This window comes from Vigna umbellata, chromosome 4, assembly GCF_029865625.1.
Source record: "Vigna umbellata cultivar VRB3 chromosome 4, Vumbellata_1.0, whole genome shotgun sequence".
Classification (NCBI taxonomy): domain Eukaryota; kingdom Viridiplantae; phylum Streptophyta; class Magnoliopsida; order Fabales; family Fabaceae; genus Vigna; species Vigna umbellata.
The window spans coordinates 38225227-38241914 of NC_142168.1; the positions used below are offsets into that span (position 1 = coordinate 38225227).

Below are 16688 nucleotides of genomic sequence, written 5' to 3' on the forward strand. Positions count from 1 at the left end.
GATTATTATCTTGCCATCCTAAATTTTTAGCCAAAAAAGAGAGGAAGAAAGGACTATATTATAATCACAACACGTTTACATGTCACTTTCTTATTTCTTATATTATGTTAATGTTATTGTGAAGTAAATATTTGGTAATATGCCATAAGTAACTTCAATGAATACTCTCTCATATTTTAGTGAAATCTGTTCAATTTGAGGCCGAAGGAAAGATACATCTTTAATGGCCATCTCTAGACACGATTAATTTGGGTAGAGTTATGCTCTATTTCTCCTCCCTACTTACCAAACAAATAACCCCAAAATAGGTAAGTGATAAATGTACCAACAAAATTATTAATATCTCATAGAATATAAAGATAAAAGATATAAAGCACATAAATCTAAGAAAATATATATATAACAATGACCATTTAATGGAAATTAAAAACTTAACTAAATATTGTTATACGTGTTGTTCACTAAAAGTTTCACATTAACTAATGTAAAAAAAAACGAAAGATACAAAACTACAATAAGAGCGCATAATTGAGAATGGTCACTATAATTTATTGAGTATACGTACAGGTTTGTTTTATGTTACGAAAAGGATTTCAATTTTGGTTACAACAACCAATATATAAAAGGAAATAAAAGTGACCTATTAAGACATAATTAGACATAATCATGACATAATCACAACTGTGAATTTGGTTTGAATCACATGGTTTGATCTGGCTTACATATGTTGGAGAAAAAGAAATATTATAAAATAAAAAATGCTCATTAAAAAAACCCAATATATCAAAATATTGACAAAAACATAGTGAATTAGGATTAACCGATGAGTTTTTTTTCTTAAATATTCATTTTAAATATAATAAAAATATAATTAACTCTTAATAAGTATATTATAGTCGATAACGATATTAAATTATATATTATATATTTTATTTAATACCATGATAAGAAATACGATATAAAAATATTGATTTAAATATAATAAAATTACAACGTATTATATTATTTAATAAAATATATAATTTTATATGTATTATATAAATGATATTGTTTTTAAAAGTTAATTAAAGTTTTGTAGTATGGTCAAGCTCATCTTAACCTTAGTCCTAACTCACTTGAGAGGAAGCTTTAGGGATTGGAGCTTTTTTTTTTGGCCCTCACGTGAGGGGACATTCTGAAAAGGAGCTTTTTCAAGGATGAGTTAAGACTGATCCATAGACTATGAATCAAGTTGACACATAATCACAAAGCAACTTATATCCCAAACACTACAAGAAATTGACGAATTACCGACACATAATACCGAAGGCCTTTGGACCGTCGGTACAAGTGCGTTATCGACGGTCGAAAAGAAAATCACCGACAGCCATGATGAAATTGAAATACCGACGGTCAAGAAGAGCTTAACGAGGGATGTGTGGCCTTCGGTAAGAGGCTCGACCCATTAAACTAAGTGATTAGGTGTATTCGTGGAGGTTGTCCCCAATTTCTTGAAACAGAAAACCCTCCCTGCCCTACCTCTCTCTCTCGTCCCATCGAGGTTCACATTCTCTACCTCTACCTTCCTTTTCGCTTGATCTCCTTCGTTCGTGCTTCCATTCTCTCCCTCTCACTCTCCCTGTCCGTTCTGTTCGGTGGAATTGTGTGCCTAGGGTTCTTCGTGCCATTGTGGGTGTTGCGGGTGGGGTGGTGGTTCGTGCACAAGTAATTCTAACACTCTGGTAATACATTCAGCAACTTTAATTCATCAATTTAATATTGTTTGAACTCTAATTGGGTTCAAAACCAAACTGTTTAGCATATTCACCCTTCTACTTCCCAATTTCATTAAAAAATGAGGTTTGAATATGCTATTTTGCACATAGATGAATCTGGCTTCAATTTGAATGTTCTAACAAGTTTAAAACAACTTTTAGGACTTGTTTAAACTGCCAAATAGCACAGAATAACATCAGCACGAAAATTGACACCTAATAACCCATATTATGCATAATTTGTGCCATATTTGGAACATGCAAAGTGAATATGAGTTTCAGTTCTGTTTTGTGCCTAATTAGAGTTCAAACAAGTCTATTTTGATGAATTAAAACTGCTTAAGTGCTTAGTTTTCATCTAGAGCTGTTGTTGTTTAATTTTGAATCTCAAACCACCAATTTTTGGGTCTTTGTTTGAGTCCAATTTTTGGATGCTTTATTTTATTTTGAAATTGAAGAAACAACCATGAAACACAGGTGGAGACTAATAGGAAATCTCCAAACACAACAATTTAAGACCTAAAACTAGGAACTAAACTAGTAAAAGAAAGGTAAAAACTAACCTAAATTCGAAATTGACCTAAACTAGCCTAAGAATATGTAGTCTTCATATCCTAACAAGTTTAAACTTGTTAAATGAAGCTAACAAGATACTATAGATGGTTGAAGTACCTAAAATTCAAAATCACACTACTTCAAACCTAAAAAGTGTACTTAAAAGGTGACAAAATGCTAATTGACCTAAAGTAGACTCATTCTAAGATATGTAAACATCCTAACAAGTCTAAAGTAGTGGAATCAAGGTAGGAAAGTAGTGAAATGCAAATAATAACCTAAAACTCAAAGTTTGAGTATTTAGGTCCTAAAAAGTGTGCTTAAAAGGTGAGAAATTGCCAATTTACCTAAAGTGACTTGAAAGAAAATTACAGTGACTTGAGAACCGAGTTTACAAACTTCAAGTTCCTAGTCATGAGAGCGCTGCTTGATGCTTCAAACATTGATTCCAATGTCCCTCCGACCTAGCCACAACCTTCTCTGTCACCCGTCGTCCCTCAGTAGCCCACATCAATCCAACCTACATCAGTCTAGCCCACACCAGTCCAGCCATCTATAGAGCAACAGGATGATGAAGATAATTCTGATGATGATTATGTAGATTATTAGTTTATTTTGTTATTGAACATATAGTTGTTAGAACATTTGGATGTTAGAACATTATGTTTCATGTCTAGATGATATTATTTTATGTTTCATTTATAAATAGAAGTTCTTAAATTTGAAGAATACAAATGATGTTATAAAGTTGTTTTTGTCATTAATGATTGGATGATTTTGGGATGCATATTATGGTGGTCTGTCTGTGGTTTGAAAATATTATGCAGATCTGTCTGTGTTGTGAACATTTTGTGGAGGTTTGTTTGGTTGGATAAGAAATGCAAATATGATTTAGTTTTGCCTGGATCATACCGAAGGCTACTGCCTTTCGGTAATTACCGAAGGACAAAGGCTGTCGGTAAATGTTAGCGATAAGGGGACAATGTGCTTATAGTTTCCGAGGGATTGTGGTTGTTGCCGTCGGTAAAAGGTCATTATTGACGGTTTATGGTTGTTTTCGAGGGATTGTGGCCTTCGGTAATACCCTTCTTTTTTTGTAGTTTTCATTAAAACATTCATTAAAGGAGACAATGTGCTTATAAAGAATAAATGTCATCTATCAAGACGTCGATCAAGAAATAACACTACTTATTGATGTGCACACAATAAAGTAAATGTGATCTATCAAGACATCCATCAAGAAATAAATATGGTTTATCAAGGTGTCCATTCAGAAGTTATGGATGGCCTATCAAGGCACCCAAAAAGAAATAAGTTATATTTATATCGGTTATCCAACCACACTGCATAAACATTTAACATTCAGCGAGAAGTCCATATCAAGTTAAAGGGTAAAAGAATCACTGAACTACATTTAAAATCATTAGCAAATTGTAATACAACTGGTAATGCGATGAACTCTGTAATTTCCTTTCAAGTTAAATCATTTTTCGAAACATATCTCTTGAAGAAGGTACTAATGAATGTAATCTTTTGTCATTCAACAAAGAACAAAGTATGATTCTTAAATTCCAATACATATATCTCCAGAAGAAAAAAGGCTACGAATTATAAAATGTAACTGTAAATAGAAAGCTCTTATGAATCGTCATTTACATTCTTGGCAATCTTCAAAAGAACGACTTCAATCTGGTGAAATTGAGTGAGAATACCGAACAGGGATTCTCCAACTAGGCAAACTCGTAGCTGGTTATGTACGCATTTCCCCCAATATGTACATCAGGAAAAGCACAACCAGAAATGGCAACAAGGAACATGCCAAAAAGAATTCAAATGTATAGGCTGCTTTAAATGGAACAATTGACAGCGTTTGTAGAACTGTAAAACTAGTAGCAATCACATTCTCTGCTCCATAAAAGTGGTATATAACATAGTCAGTAGATAGAACTAAAAGTTATTTTTATCAGCACCATTTTCACTAAACAGATTATATAAAACGAGGGAAGAAAACAGAAAGAAAGGGCTTGATTACTTGGAAATGTAGCTCCTCCAACGAGGTCTATTTGGATGTTAGGAGGTAGAGAACGCATCTCTGATCTTTTCAAATATGCCAATACTTCAAGAACAATTGCTGCAGTAACCATAATACCAAAAAAGATCAATGCAAATATTTGAATTTATCATTAAAGTTAGTTAAAATTGTACTTCTCATAGTGCTATATAAAAAGACTGGACATATTAGGGTTCAGTTTGGATAAACTTTTTAAAAATATAAACTTTTCCATTTTAGATTCTCCAAAAGTTAATTTGAACCTAAACATAAATTACCTTAATTAACTTATTTTTCTTAATTCCTTTTGCTATCATAATTTATATAGAAAATTATCTAGACAAGGTTAGATATGGATCAGTGACAACCTGAAGAATAGTTAGTACAAGGGCAAAGATGCCTATGCCTCTGTGAGCTTATATATGGGCATGCATTTTGGAATAGAGTTGTAATCCAAGAAGGATTGTACTAAGCCCAAATGTGAATCCCACAAACTGAATGATTGCATGGAGATAGAGCCATAAGGGATCGTTGTGCCTGAAATATCGAGCAATAATTGCCCCTACAGGCAGGATCAGACCCCACCCTATTATGCCCAAAATTCCATGTTTCGTTCTCATCTGAGTCAATTCATGGGATACATGACCCGTACAACCTGTCAACGTATAGTTCATCAAGTTTATGCACTCAAAAGGTTATACATCACAGAATGTCATGCTTCATCATGCAGAGTTATATATATATATATAAAAAAGACACCAGTTTAGATAAAATACTTTTCTGCTTCAACTGCTGAATGTGGTAATTTTGAGTTGAAATATAGTATTCTATTATGTGGTTCACTAAAATGAGGTTTATGCAGAAAGATCTGAGAGAAATCCTATTTGGAATTGGAAGGAAACAATTGTCACTATGTGCAACAAATTATAAAATGACATATCTACTTAAACTACTGTTAAAAGTAATAGATAAACGATTCCAGCCAGACCTGTAGAGAAATCAAACACAATTGTTGTTTTGTCTTCATGGTTGGAGAGGTGGTGGTTCTGTGGATATTTACTGCCAAAGGCCAACAGAATTGGCTGTTTCTGAAATGGGGTTTGTATTTGTTAAACCCTTTTAGTAGACTTTTTTAGGTTCTAAATACTCAAACTTTGAGTTTGAGTGAATTCTTTGATTTTCACAAGTTTCCTAGGTTCATTTCACTACTTTAGATAGAGTTATTGTTTGGTACCTTAATCCAGTGGAACATACAAAGTTTGACTAAATTTAACATGCATTTTTTTTGCATTCATGCTGATGATGGCAGCCTTGAATGGTGGTCATATGAGCTGCTTGTATTACTGTTAGGGCTGTTACCAAATCCAGAACTTGAAACTTCAGTTCTATCAGTTCGGTAAGTATGTTACACTCCCTCTTAATTAAACTGAAAATCATGATCTATTGTGCTCCCAATTTTCTATTTATGAGATTTTATAAGTTAAAGTGATTGAACTGATTTTTTGTCATTTTTCTAAGGTTTAAACACTATTTCAACTCTTTATACAATACCCTTTGGAATTGGTGCTGCAGCAAGGTAACACTACATACATAACATTTATTCTACAAAGCTTAAATGTTACAGTACCTTGACTATATATCTAAACTAACTATCCCGTCCCCTCGATGATTATAGCACAAGGGTTGCAAATGAATTAGGAGCTGGTAAACCACATGCTGCACGTGTTGCTATGTTAGCTGCAATGTCTCTTGCAGTCATCAAGACAAGTGTAGTAAGCACGACACTCTTTGTCTGCCGCCATGTTTTTGGTTATGTCTTCAGTAATGAGAAGGAAGTTATTGATTATGTCACTGTCATGGCCCCTCTAGTATGTATATCTGTTATACTAGACAACATATAAGGTGTTCTAACACGTAACCTTATATCACAAGATTAATAAGTTTATGGTATCTTTAACATTTAATAAATATTTTAATTTGATTCTTATATAAACATTAGATATTGAAAAAGTTTTTGCCAATGTATTTAATAATGCTTTGGTTCAGGAATTGCTAGATGTTGTGGATGGCAACATTTAGGAGTTTATGTAAAACTTGGGGCTTTCTACCTTTGTGGGATTCCAGTGGCTGTAATATTGGCATTTGTGGTGCGAGTGGGAGGAAAAGGACTTTGGATTGGTATACAATGTCGTCCTCGAAAGAAGAAACAAATTGCGTCAAAGAATAAAAAAGGAGCAACGTACTTTAATCATACTAAATGATACGTGGGGGAATTGAACCCTCAAGAATTTGACTTGGGGGAATTTGGAGTTGGAAAGTATTGCATAAACTCTGATGTCTTGAAAGAGTTTGAAAGTACCAAAGGGCTTGTGTAGAATTTGAAATCAAAATTGCAAAAAGAAGAATCTGAAGCGAAATTGAATTCCTAAACAAGTGTGTGCAATGATATGTGTTCAAATTCAATGATTCAATTTCAATCCAACCTCAGAATTATTCAATAGAGCAATCAACTTACCTCGATAACCAAATGCTTGACGATGCCACACTCTGCAGACCACCACCCCTATGAAATTAACAACCCCACTTCACCCCAACGTCGTCGTCAAGCCAACCTCCACGACCCACCACCACTGTCGCAAACGCCAACTACCACGACCCAACACCCTACCGCAAACGCCACGAAGCCTAGCCACCCAAACCGCAAAGCAGCAGCCACCAACGAACACACCTCACCGTCAAACAGAACGGTTACACGAGAACGCCTTATGGCAAGCAAATTGGCACTCCCAAAACCCAAGCAACTTCTGATATTTAGCTTAAGGCAAGCGCGAGCGACAAACGAGGGTAGGGGATTTCTGAAATTGGGGGAAGGAAACCCAAATTTTTTACTTAAATCCATCGTGCACATTATCGAAGGTCAAGAACCCTCAGTAAATTATTTCACCAATTCATTACCGAAGGATTCGAGGCCTTCGGTAAACGCCCGTTGGGCGTGTTTCCTAAGAAGTAGAGAACATCCTGTAAAGCGATTTGTGCTAAACAAAACATAACATTATGAATGTTGCAGTGAGTCTAAGTTTTTGATTATACAGAAATAACAAAGTAGACGAAAAACTCGTTAATTTATTATTTAAGATTTTGAGATTTTGAGTAGAAGGTCACGTCAATTTTTTGTATGATTGAAGGTGTTTAAGTCTCTCCGATAAATCTTCTTTTTGATAAATCCAACAGTTGACATTAGAACTGATAGTTCATAACCGATTAAGACGAATATAACAATTCCTGTACCGAAAGTCCAAACCTTAAAGTGAAATCATGAAAAAGAACATTAAAATAAGACATCAAAGTTAATAGAAAAACTAATAAAGATTTAGGAAGTCATAAGAAAAGGGAATAAGAGAACGTTTGAAAAAAAAAAAGGGACAAAACCCTTTTAGTTTATGGGATTCTATATCCTTTTAGCTAGAAGAAGAGTAACTAAGAAAGATGTTATAAAGATAATTTCATACTAACGAAGATATAACCGAATAAATAATTTTAGGAACTTCTTTTATAATTCATATTATTTCTTCAAAGTCTCTAAAATAGCAATATAGACACTTAATAAATTATTAGAATTCATCAAACCAATAAGGCCTAAGGAAATAAATAAAAAAATATACTAAGGAAATGAAAGAAGAAAGCTTCTTACATGGAGGAGACATTTCAAAATTAGCAATTATTATAGATCAATTGGATCAATCACATATTAGGATATTATTGGATGAATTCATCAAAATTTATGATTGCGGTGTCTAAATGGTCCCTTCTCTGTATAAGATTTTCATATTGAATTGAAGTGGTCCAAGTGAAAAAGACCCCATGAATGAACTCCCTTCAACTTGCTTTTCTCTTTCTCCTCCATTTTCTAAAGAACTTGTGAATCAAAAGTGTTGAGGTTAATCGTCTGTAATATCAACAACCCTCTTTCTGAAATTTTCTTAATTATTTTCTTGTCTTACTTTGCTTTCTTTTCTTCTTTATTATGTATTGTTTGTCTGCTTGTTGAATCTTTGATTGGTTATTGAAAACTTAGATATGATTTGAATTGATCAATACATTAGAGGAATTAATTATCTCCTGGATTATAGAATTCAATGTGAGGAGAATTAATCGGGTGATGGAAGTATAAAAAAAGTTAAACGTATGAAAGACTATTAATGATAACTATACTTGTAAATAAAATCTTATTATATGTTCATTGAAATAACTAATAAGTAGAGATGAAATAAATAACTCATATCTTAACTAAAGGTTTACACTTCAAATTTTTATCTGAAATTTGTTAACTTAACATTTAAAATCTTTCAATTGAATTTAAAATAACTTATAGATGTACGAGCTAGATCTAAAATATCATAGAAGGTAATAATGAAGGTCATTTTAGATGGTACTATATATAAATAACGATGAATTTTGAATTAATTTTTAAAATATATTAATTTTAAAATACAAAAAATTAAAAAAATAGATAAACATATAAATTTGACATAATTGTAGAAAATAAAAATGAATGTTCTCAAGATAATATCATTAAGATTAATTATTGTACTAAAAATATTTATCTATTTTAAAGTTTGAAATTTTTTTGTCACTATCTTTAAAAAATATTAAAAAAGAACTTAATAAAATGTATTTAAATTAAAAACAATTACAAATTAAACCATTAAATTTGTAGCAGGTTTTCATGTAATGAAGAGGAAGGAGCGTGAAGGTCGTGGCACGGACCCTATTATGTATTTATTTGTGTCCAATCAACTTTATTCGAGGTGCCCGATGAAGACAAAAGAAGAGTTGGTGAGCACGTGGGAATTTCATTGAACTAATTTTCAAATAAAAAATAATGCTCATTCTTATTTTACATTTCAAAAATTAGGTTTTATTTGTATGAATATTATTTATTATATAAAATTTGACAAAAATAAAAATCAAATTAAAACAACTATGATATTATTAAAATTTAAATCTATAAAGCATATACATATTTTTTAATATCAAATTAATAAAATTGTCAAGAGTTTCATCTATTTAAATATAATAATAAAACAAAGAATAATTTTTATTTGAAATTAAGATAATGTTACTTTGATATCTAATAATATTTTATATCCACTTTAAATTCATTATTTTACTTTTTAATTTTTTCTTTACAAATAAAAAAGTCATCTTTTTTAATGATTATAGCAATTCTAGAAATGGTTTGTCAACCGACTGTTATTGTATAAAAAATAATTTCTTACAAAATTGAAAAATATACTTTGACAATTTAGTATCATAAATAATGAATTGGGTATTGTACACTTACACATTTATTGCCAATATTTAATGCAAGGATACCATCTTCTTAGTACAACCTTTTACTAAATAAAAAAAAAACAAACACTTTACAATAAGAAATTGGAATAAAAAAAGACTATAACATGGGCATTGAAACAAACAAAACAAGATTTACATATGCTAACAAATTAGCAACATATTATTTCTTTTCACAAGCAAAATAATTCTTTAGTAAATGAAGATAACCGCATATCAAATACATGGTATACAAACAGACTAATACAAATCTAGAGTTAACATATTCACAAGATGTCAACTCTTATTCTTTTATCATCTTCACAAACTTGTTAAGATTCTCATAAGATGTTCCTCCTTTTGCTATGTTGTTCAACACTTTCTCCTTCAACCCGACAGACCTAGGTTTTATGTTGTCATCATTAAAGAATTGTTCCACTTTGGTTTTCAACTCCTCTCGTGACACAACTCCATTTTGATCTTTGTCAATCCCCAACCCAACCATTAACTCATCACAAATATGTGTTCTGTTGGAAAGTTGGTCTCCAAAGTATGGCCAACACAAGAAAGGTACCCCATTGGACAAACCTTCCATGGTAGAGTTCCAACCACAATGAGTCACAAAACATGCTATGGCAGGGTGGCTTAAAACCTTTTGTTGAGGTGCCCAACTCACTATCTTACCTTTCTGCCCTTTGAATTCATTAGGGTATGCCATTCTATTATCTTCTCTTATAACCCAAAGAAAAGGTCTGTTGGTGAGGTCTAGTCCTAGGGCAAGTTCATTGAATTGGTTTTGGTCAAAAAGAGTGAAACTTCCAAATGCAACATACAACACAGAACCATGGGCTTGTTCATCTAACCAACTCATGCAAGAGTGATCTTCTTCCCAGAATTGTCCCATTGATTTTGTAGTTGCAGTTTTCTTACTATCATTATCATTGCTTCTTAACAATGGCCCAATTGGGAGGATCTTCGGAATATACGATAATGTCCCAGGTTCAAGTTCAGGTGTGGTGTTGCAAAGCCACCATTCTGTCAAATGAAAACTTTCTGCACAATGCAGCAAATACTTGAGCACTTTCTTACCAGTAGTTGGCTCACCCATATTCAACCAGAAAAAGTCTTCTGTGTCCATCTCAGGCATACTTGGCGAAATCCGAATTCTCTTTTCTGTCGTTGATGTTAAACCTTCAGTGAAAAACACCAACATAAAGAGAAAATAATTAGCTTATATAATACATTATATACGTTGAAAATCCTACATCAACTAAAAGATAAAATTAAGTTTATAACATATAAGTAAATGTATAAATGAAATGAAATTTTAGCATAATATTGTTACCTAAATCAGAGTCTACAATGCCATCATGAATAAGCATAGGGACGCTGTGCAGCAAGGTGAAAATAGCTGCTGATGCTGGACACAACACAGCTCCTTTGATTCCGATTTTCCTCCCAACATCCAAAGCCCAAGCCATGCACACATCTGCAACAATGAAGTTGATTTTATTCTCACCTTTGGAATGAATATCCTCTATGAGCTTCTCAAGTGCTTCTGGCATGGTTTTTGGAATGGCCTCACACAGCTTGGCCTGATCGTTTCTGTCATCATCAGGTGCTAAACCATCAGGGATTGATACCAACTTCAGCACAGATTCTTCATCAGGGCTAGAACCACCTTTTTGCTCCATAGAACTTACCACTCTCCTGTGGTTAAATTCTGTGTTCACAAAAATTACTTTGCATCCATTCTCAACCAGCTTCTGTGAGAATGTCATCATGGGGTTCACATGCCCTTGTGCTGCAAATGGCAAAGCTAACACAGTTGGAATTCCCATGTTAATATTTATTTGGTTTCTATTGATTCTGATTTCTGAGGCTAATTATGCATTCATTCTCTTCATATATATCATATATATATATATATATATATATAGTCACTACCCTCACTATATCATAATCAAATGTCTGTAATTTTGTAGCAATTACTATCTCTGTCATGAACAGTCTAAATTTTCGGCTATTATACTAAGTTCTATGAACATTGATGTAAGAAAGGTAGAAAGTTTCTTGTGTTCATACCAATAATTTGTTTACCCTGTACCTTTTCAAATTTCCTTTTACTTCCTCTGATTCGACTTCTAGTGTTTTTATCATTAAACTTGTGTTTTTTTTACTTTATTAATTGATTCAGAAGGTTTTTATTGAATTAGGAGAATTATATGATTATTATAAGAAATATCTCTTTTAATTTGGATGTATTTGAAAGGGATGTAATAAATGAAGTTTTTCGAATAATAAAATTTTCTAAAATTTGACAAATTTTTTGTAAATTAAAAATGGAAATAACCTGTTTGGACCATGTTAACAATTTTTTGATAATAAAATATATGTTATTATTTTATCAGTTTGTACATTTGAAATAAATCAATGACAATGGTAGAAAAAAAGTTGTGAAAAAAAAAGTTGTTAAAAGAATATTTTTCAATTTGTTTTCTTTCTTTGATCACTTACTTTTCCAATTCGTGATATTGGATTTTGCGAATAAGTTTCCATAGATTTTGCAGCTAATTGCATTTCAGGGAAAAAAAGAAGAATACTATTTCGTTACGAAATGGTGTTCGAAATGATGTTCGTATTTAAAACACAAATAGACAGATTGGTGTGAACATTCACACATAAGAAAGGCTAGTTTGTAAGATAACGATTTCGTCAATTTTCCATAAACGTTAACCTAGTCAAAAGACCATAATTTATGTTATTCACATTTTTCTTAATTAATATTTACTTGAAAAAAAGACAGCCACACGTAAGAGTTCATGTTTTTCTGCATTTGGTCTTTCGTGTTTGGAGTACCTAACGAATGTCGAAATAAAAAACATCCACAAACCAAAAAACTATGTATATCTTACACACTTTTATCTACATACATTAATTGAGTGTAAGTAAAATCAAAACACATTTTTACCACATCATATGTTCAATGTAATCAAAATGTCACGAATGACACCCAAACAAAAAGAAAATAGAAAACTCAAATATGAATATAAGAGTACTTAATTTAAAATTAACTCAACTAATCATATGCATGTTTAATCGTTAGTTAACTCGTAATTAATTTTTACATATAATATTTTTCTTTAAATTAGGAAGAGGTGCACAGTAGTTCCTAACATTAAAAAAAAAACTCATTTAAAAAATTACATGTGCATGGAATGATTAAAAGAAGTATGAAATATTACAATTATCATTACTTTTATTACACTTATGAAAGCATATATTGTTGGAAACTCTTTAATTGCTGCCAAATAATAATAATAGTATTCCTATTGCATAGTTTTGGCTGATTCTCCTATGTGTGGCTAATCAAATTAAGAAATACAATGATTGTGACAGTTGCAAGAATTTTAAGTCCTCTTTCATTCCCCTTGAAAACATCAACTGTTCAGGCAAAATGAAAGCCACCATGGTGCGACATCTCTCTGAGGACGTTGTCCAGCTCGTTGACAGAGATCTTGTTGTCCTTGGTGTCAAAACAGAGATGGAGGTGCCTTAATATGCGTGTTCTTTGATATTCAAGTTTGTAAAAATGACTATTTTGGTGTGTCTAATTTATTCATCTTGTGTGCAACAAGCTTAATAAACTTAATTAAGTGTGGTCATGTATTTCTCAAAATCTAGTCTAAATCTTGTCTAGACCCAATAAAATATGGATTTATAATCCAAATCCATTTTAACTAGATGATTTAGTTTTAGATTTTTTTCAATTTAATTCAAATATGATTAAATCTAGATTGAGTTTCCTCTTGTCAATTTAAATAAATCAAATGCAAATGATATAATATATTTGAGTATTAAGTCTATTAGCTATAAGTTGGATTAGCTAAGCATGACTTGAACATAATTTGACTTGTGTTAATCTAAGTTTGATTCCCTTGCCTCGACTTGGGTCTCGTTACCTCACTTCAATATCGGACAAAGCTGATTTGATTCAAATTGGGCATGGACTCACTTGTCATGATATGAGCATCTGTCAACTTGTCTTAACCTCTAAACGAGCAAACTCAATGTGACCATTAGTTTGGGTCGGCTTGGCTCGACCTTTGACACGAGTCAACTCGGATCAACTTTTGACCTAGGTTGACTCGGATTGACCTTTAACTCGGGTTGACTCGGATCGATCTTCGACCCTAGTCGACTCGACTTAACCTTAAGTCTGGGTCAATTTGGCTTGATCTTCAATTTGGGCCGAGTCGACTCGACCTTCAACCTAACTTTAAGTCCAAGCTAACTCATCTCGACTTTAGTCCACGTCGACTCATCTTGACTTTTATACATGGTCAACTAGATTTGACCTTTAGCATAGGCAAACTCAGCCCAACCTTCAACCTTTGTTGACTTGGCTTGAGCATTATCTTAGGTTAATTCATTCTAACCTTTATACCAGGTCAACTCTATTCAACCTTCGGCCCGGACTGACTTGACTCGAACTTGACTTAAACGTGCAAAGTTGATGTGGTTTTCAAAATGGTTATTTTCCCTCAAAATAACTGTTCAAGACAATAAAAATGGAACAAAAATATTTTTGAAAAATTGAGAAATTGTTTGGAAAATTTATTTGGAAAGTGATTAAGGATAATTTTGGATATTTAGGGAGATAAACCTGACAAGGCACTGCCTTGCTCCTACGTATCTCCATTTTTTATAGAGAATCAAGAATCACATAGTTCTGGTTGTTGCCATTTGAAAAAAAGTTGATATTTTTGATTTTAGAGATTTTATATTTTTTTTTTGTATTTTTGAATTATTTTGAAAAAAAAAACATATCATGATGAAATCAATAAGCTCAACGTAAAATTGAGATAAAATTATTTTGATGATTTTTGAAGGTTGTGTTTTTTATGATTTTTGAATTGTTTATAAAATTTAAGATAGAAAAAAAAACAAATTATATAAATATTTACATTAAATAAGAAAACTATTTTTAAATTTTTATTTAATTACTAAACAAATATGAGACTTGACATGGTAATAATTATTTTTAATTATTATAAAAAGTTTAATTATCAAACAAATCCGAACCAAAATTATTATTCAAAAAATATTATTAAACAAGTCCGAGCCTACATAATAATAAAAATAGTCACACAAACATTTACACTTATTTACAAGAAAACCATTTTTAATTTTATTCTTTAAATAAAGAAACATTTTATCAAAAGGTATTCTTAAAAGTCCTAAAACCATTTTTAAAATTTTGTAATTTTATAATTTTATCCAGTGGCAACAGACATGGTAACAGGAAAGTGATTTTGATCTCTGGACACAGGAAGGTGATTTTGATGTTGCCTTTTCTTTCGATTAAATGCAGGAATGGAATTCATGGAGGATGATGAAGATGAACTGATGGTTAGGGAGGTTAGAATGAAGAGATAAAAAGTGAAAGAGATGATGAAAGGAGTGAAAGAGGAATTCGTCCCCATTTCTAGAATTCACAGGATGAGAGTGTCGGTAAGGCTAATTGGCTTAGGAAAAACTGAAGAGGGATTGCCTGGGCTGAGCAAATTATTGCATGGTGGGTTGAAAAGTGTCGGTAACTGAAGAATAATTAGCTACACAATTAATTGATTGTACGAAAATGGTGGAGAATAATTGGAGACAGAGGTGGAAAGGTTTCGAACGAAAGGGGAGTAAAAATTAAAAAGAAGTAAACAATCACAAACAAATCAAATAAAGTAAGATATAATCCAATTAAATCAAATAAAAATCAAATCAAAATAAAATAAATAAAAATGAAACATATTAAATAGAGTGATAAATCACGAAAGTGAAAATAAAATAACCTGAAATATCATAAATAAAATCAAACTCAATCAAATAAAATCAATTTAAAACAAATACAATTGAAACAAGTAATAAAATCACATGAAATAAATTTAAATACAAAAATCAAATAAAATCACACAAAATAAGATCAAATAAAGTTATATCAAACAACACAAAATCACAAAATCAAAAATAAGATCAAACACAATAAAAACATAATCACATGAAATAAAATCAAATCAATTAAAATCAACTTTAACCATAATGATTGACAAAACAAAGTAAACATCATAAGATGTAAGAAGTATTTACATTTTTTAATTTTATACATTTATTATTATTTTTTCAATTTTTTTATTTTTATATTATAAATTACCCGAACAAAATTGGGTGTTGACACTTGGCTTAATTTTCAACTTGAGTAAACTCGACTCGACCATTAACATAACCTTAAGTCTATGTTTTCTCATTTTGACCTTCAGTCTAAGCTGACTCATCCTAACCTTTATAACAGGTTGCCTCAACCCGATGACTTTTAGCTTAGGAAGACTTAGCTCGACTTTTTGTCCAGGCCAACTTGACTCAACCTTCAACTTGCCTTTGTGTCCATGTGGTTAAATCATGACCTTCTGTCTAGGCTAACTCATCTCAACTTTTATAACCGACAGACTCGGATCGACCTTCGATCCAAAATGATTTGGCTCGACCTTCGACCTGACCTGACTTAGCTCGACCATCTACCTGAGTTGACTCTATTCGATCTTCAACCAAGAATGACCCTTATCAACCTTCATTTGGGGTTGACTCAAGCCGATCTTAAGCTCATGTTGACTCAGATCAACCTTGTTCCTAGTTGACTCAGCTCAACCTTCAGTCCAAGCGACTCTGCTCCACCTTTACTTGACCTTAAGTATGAAGAGACTGATCCCAACCTTTATTTCGATTTGACTTTTCTTGTCCTTCGACCCTGGCTAATTAGGTTCGACTTGTAATATAGGTCGACTTGGTTCTACCTACACCCTAAGTCGACTCATCTCGACCTTTGACTCGAACCAACTCTGATCGACCTTAAGACTAAGTTTACTATATTCGACCTTCCATCCAAAGTGACTCAATTTGACCTTCGGTTGAGGTCGACCGGCTTGACTTTTGATTGTATCTATAAGGAA

At 32.1% G+C, this 16688-nt stretch overlaps 1 protein-coding gene and 1 long non-coding RNA gene across 2 annotated transcripts; both read right to left on the bottom strand.

The window, feature by feature from the left end:
* Window positions 1–3826: 3826 nt before the first annotated feature.
* LOC124846146 (uncharacterized) lies at window positions 3827–7722 on the bottom strand. Its single transcript, XR_007029507.2, has 4 exons — window positions 6875–7722; window positions 4728–5014; window positions 4342–4440; window positions 3827–4214 (listed from the first exon to the last, which is right to left on the bottom strand). It is a non-coding gene; the product is annotated as an uncharacterized LOC124846146 (long non-coding RNA).
* Window positions 7723–9699: 1977 nt separating this feature from the next.
* Window positions 9700–11572, bottom strand: LOC124846145 (UDP-glycosyltransferase 83A1-like). The gene is made up of 2 exons (XM_047323358.2): window positions 11036–11572; window positions 9700–10881 (listed from the first exon to the last, which is right to left on the bottom strand). The coding sequence occupies exons 1-2, from the start codon at window positions 11529–11531 to the stop codon at window positions 9995–9997; spliced, it is 1383 nt and encodes a 460-aa protein (XP_047179314.2). The 5' UTR covers window positions 11532–11572; the 3' UTR covers window positions 9700–9994.
* Between the last annotated feature and the right edge of the window lie 5116 nt (window positions 11573–16688).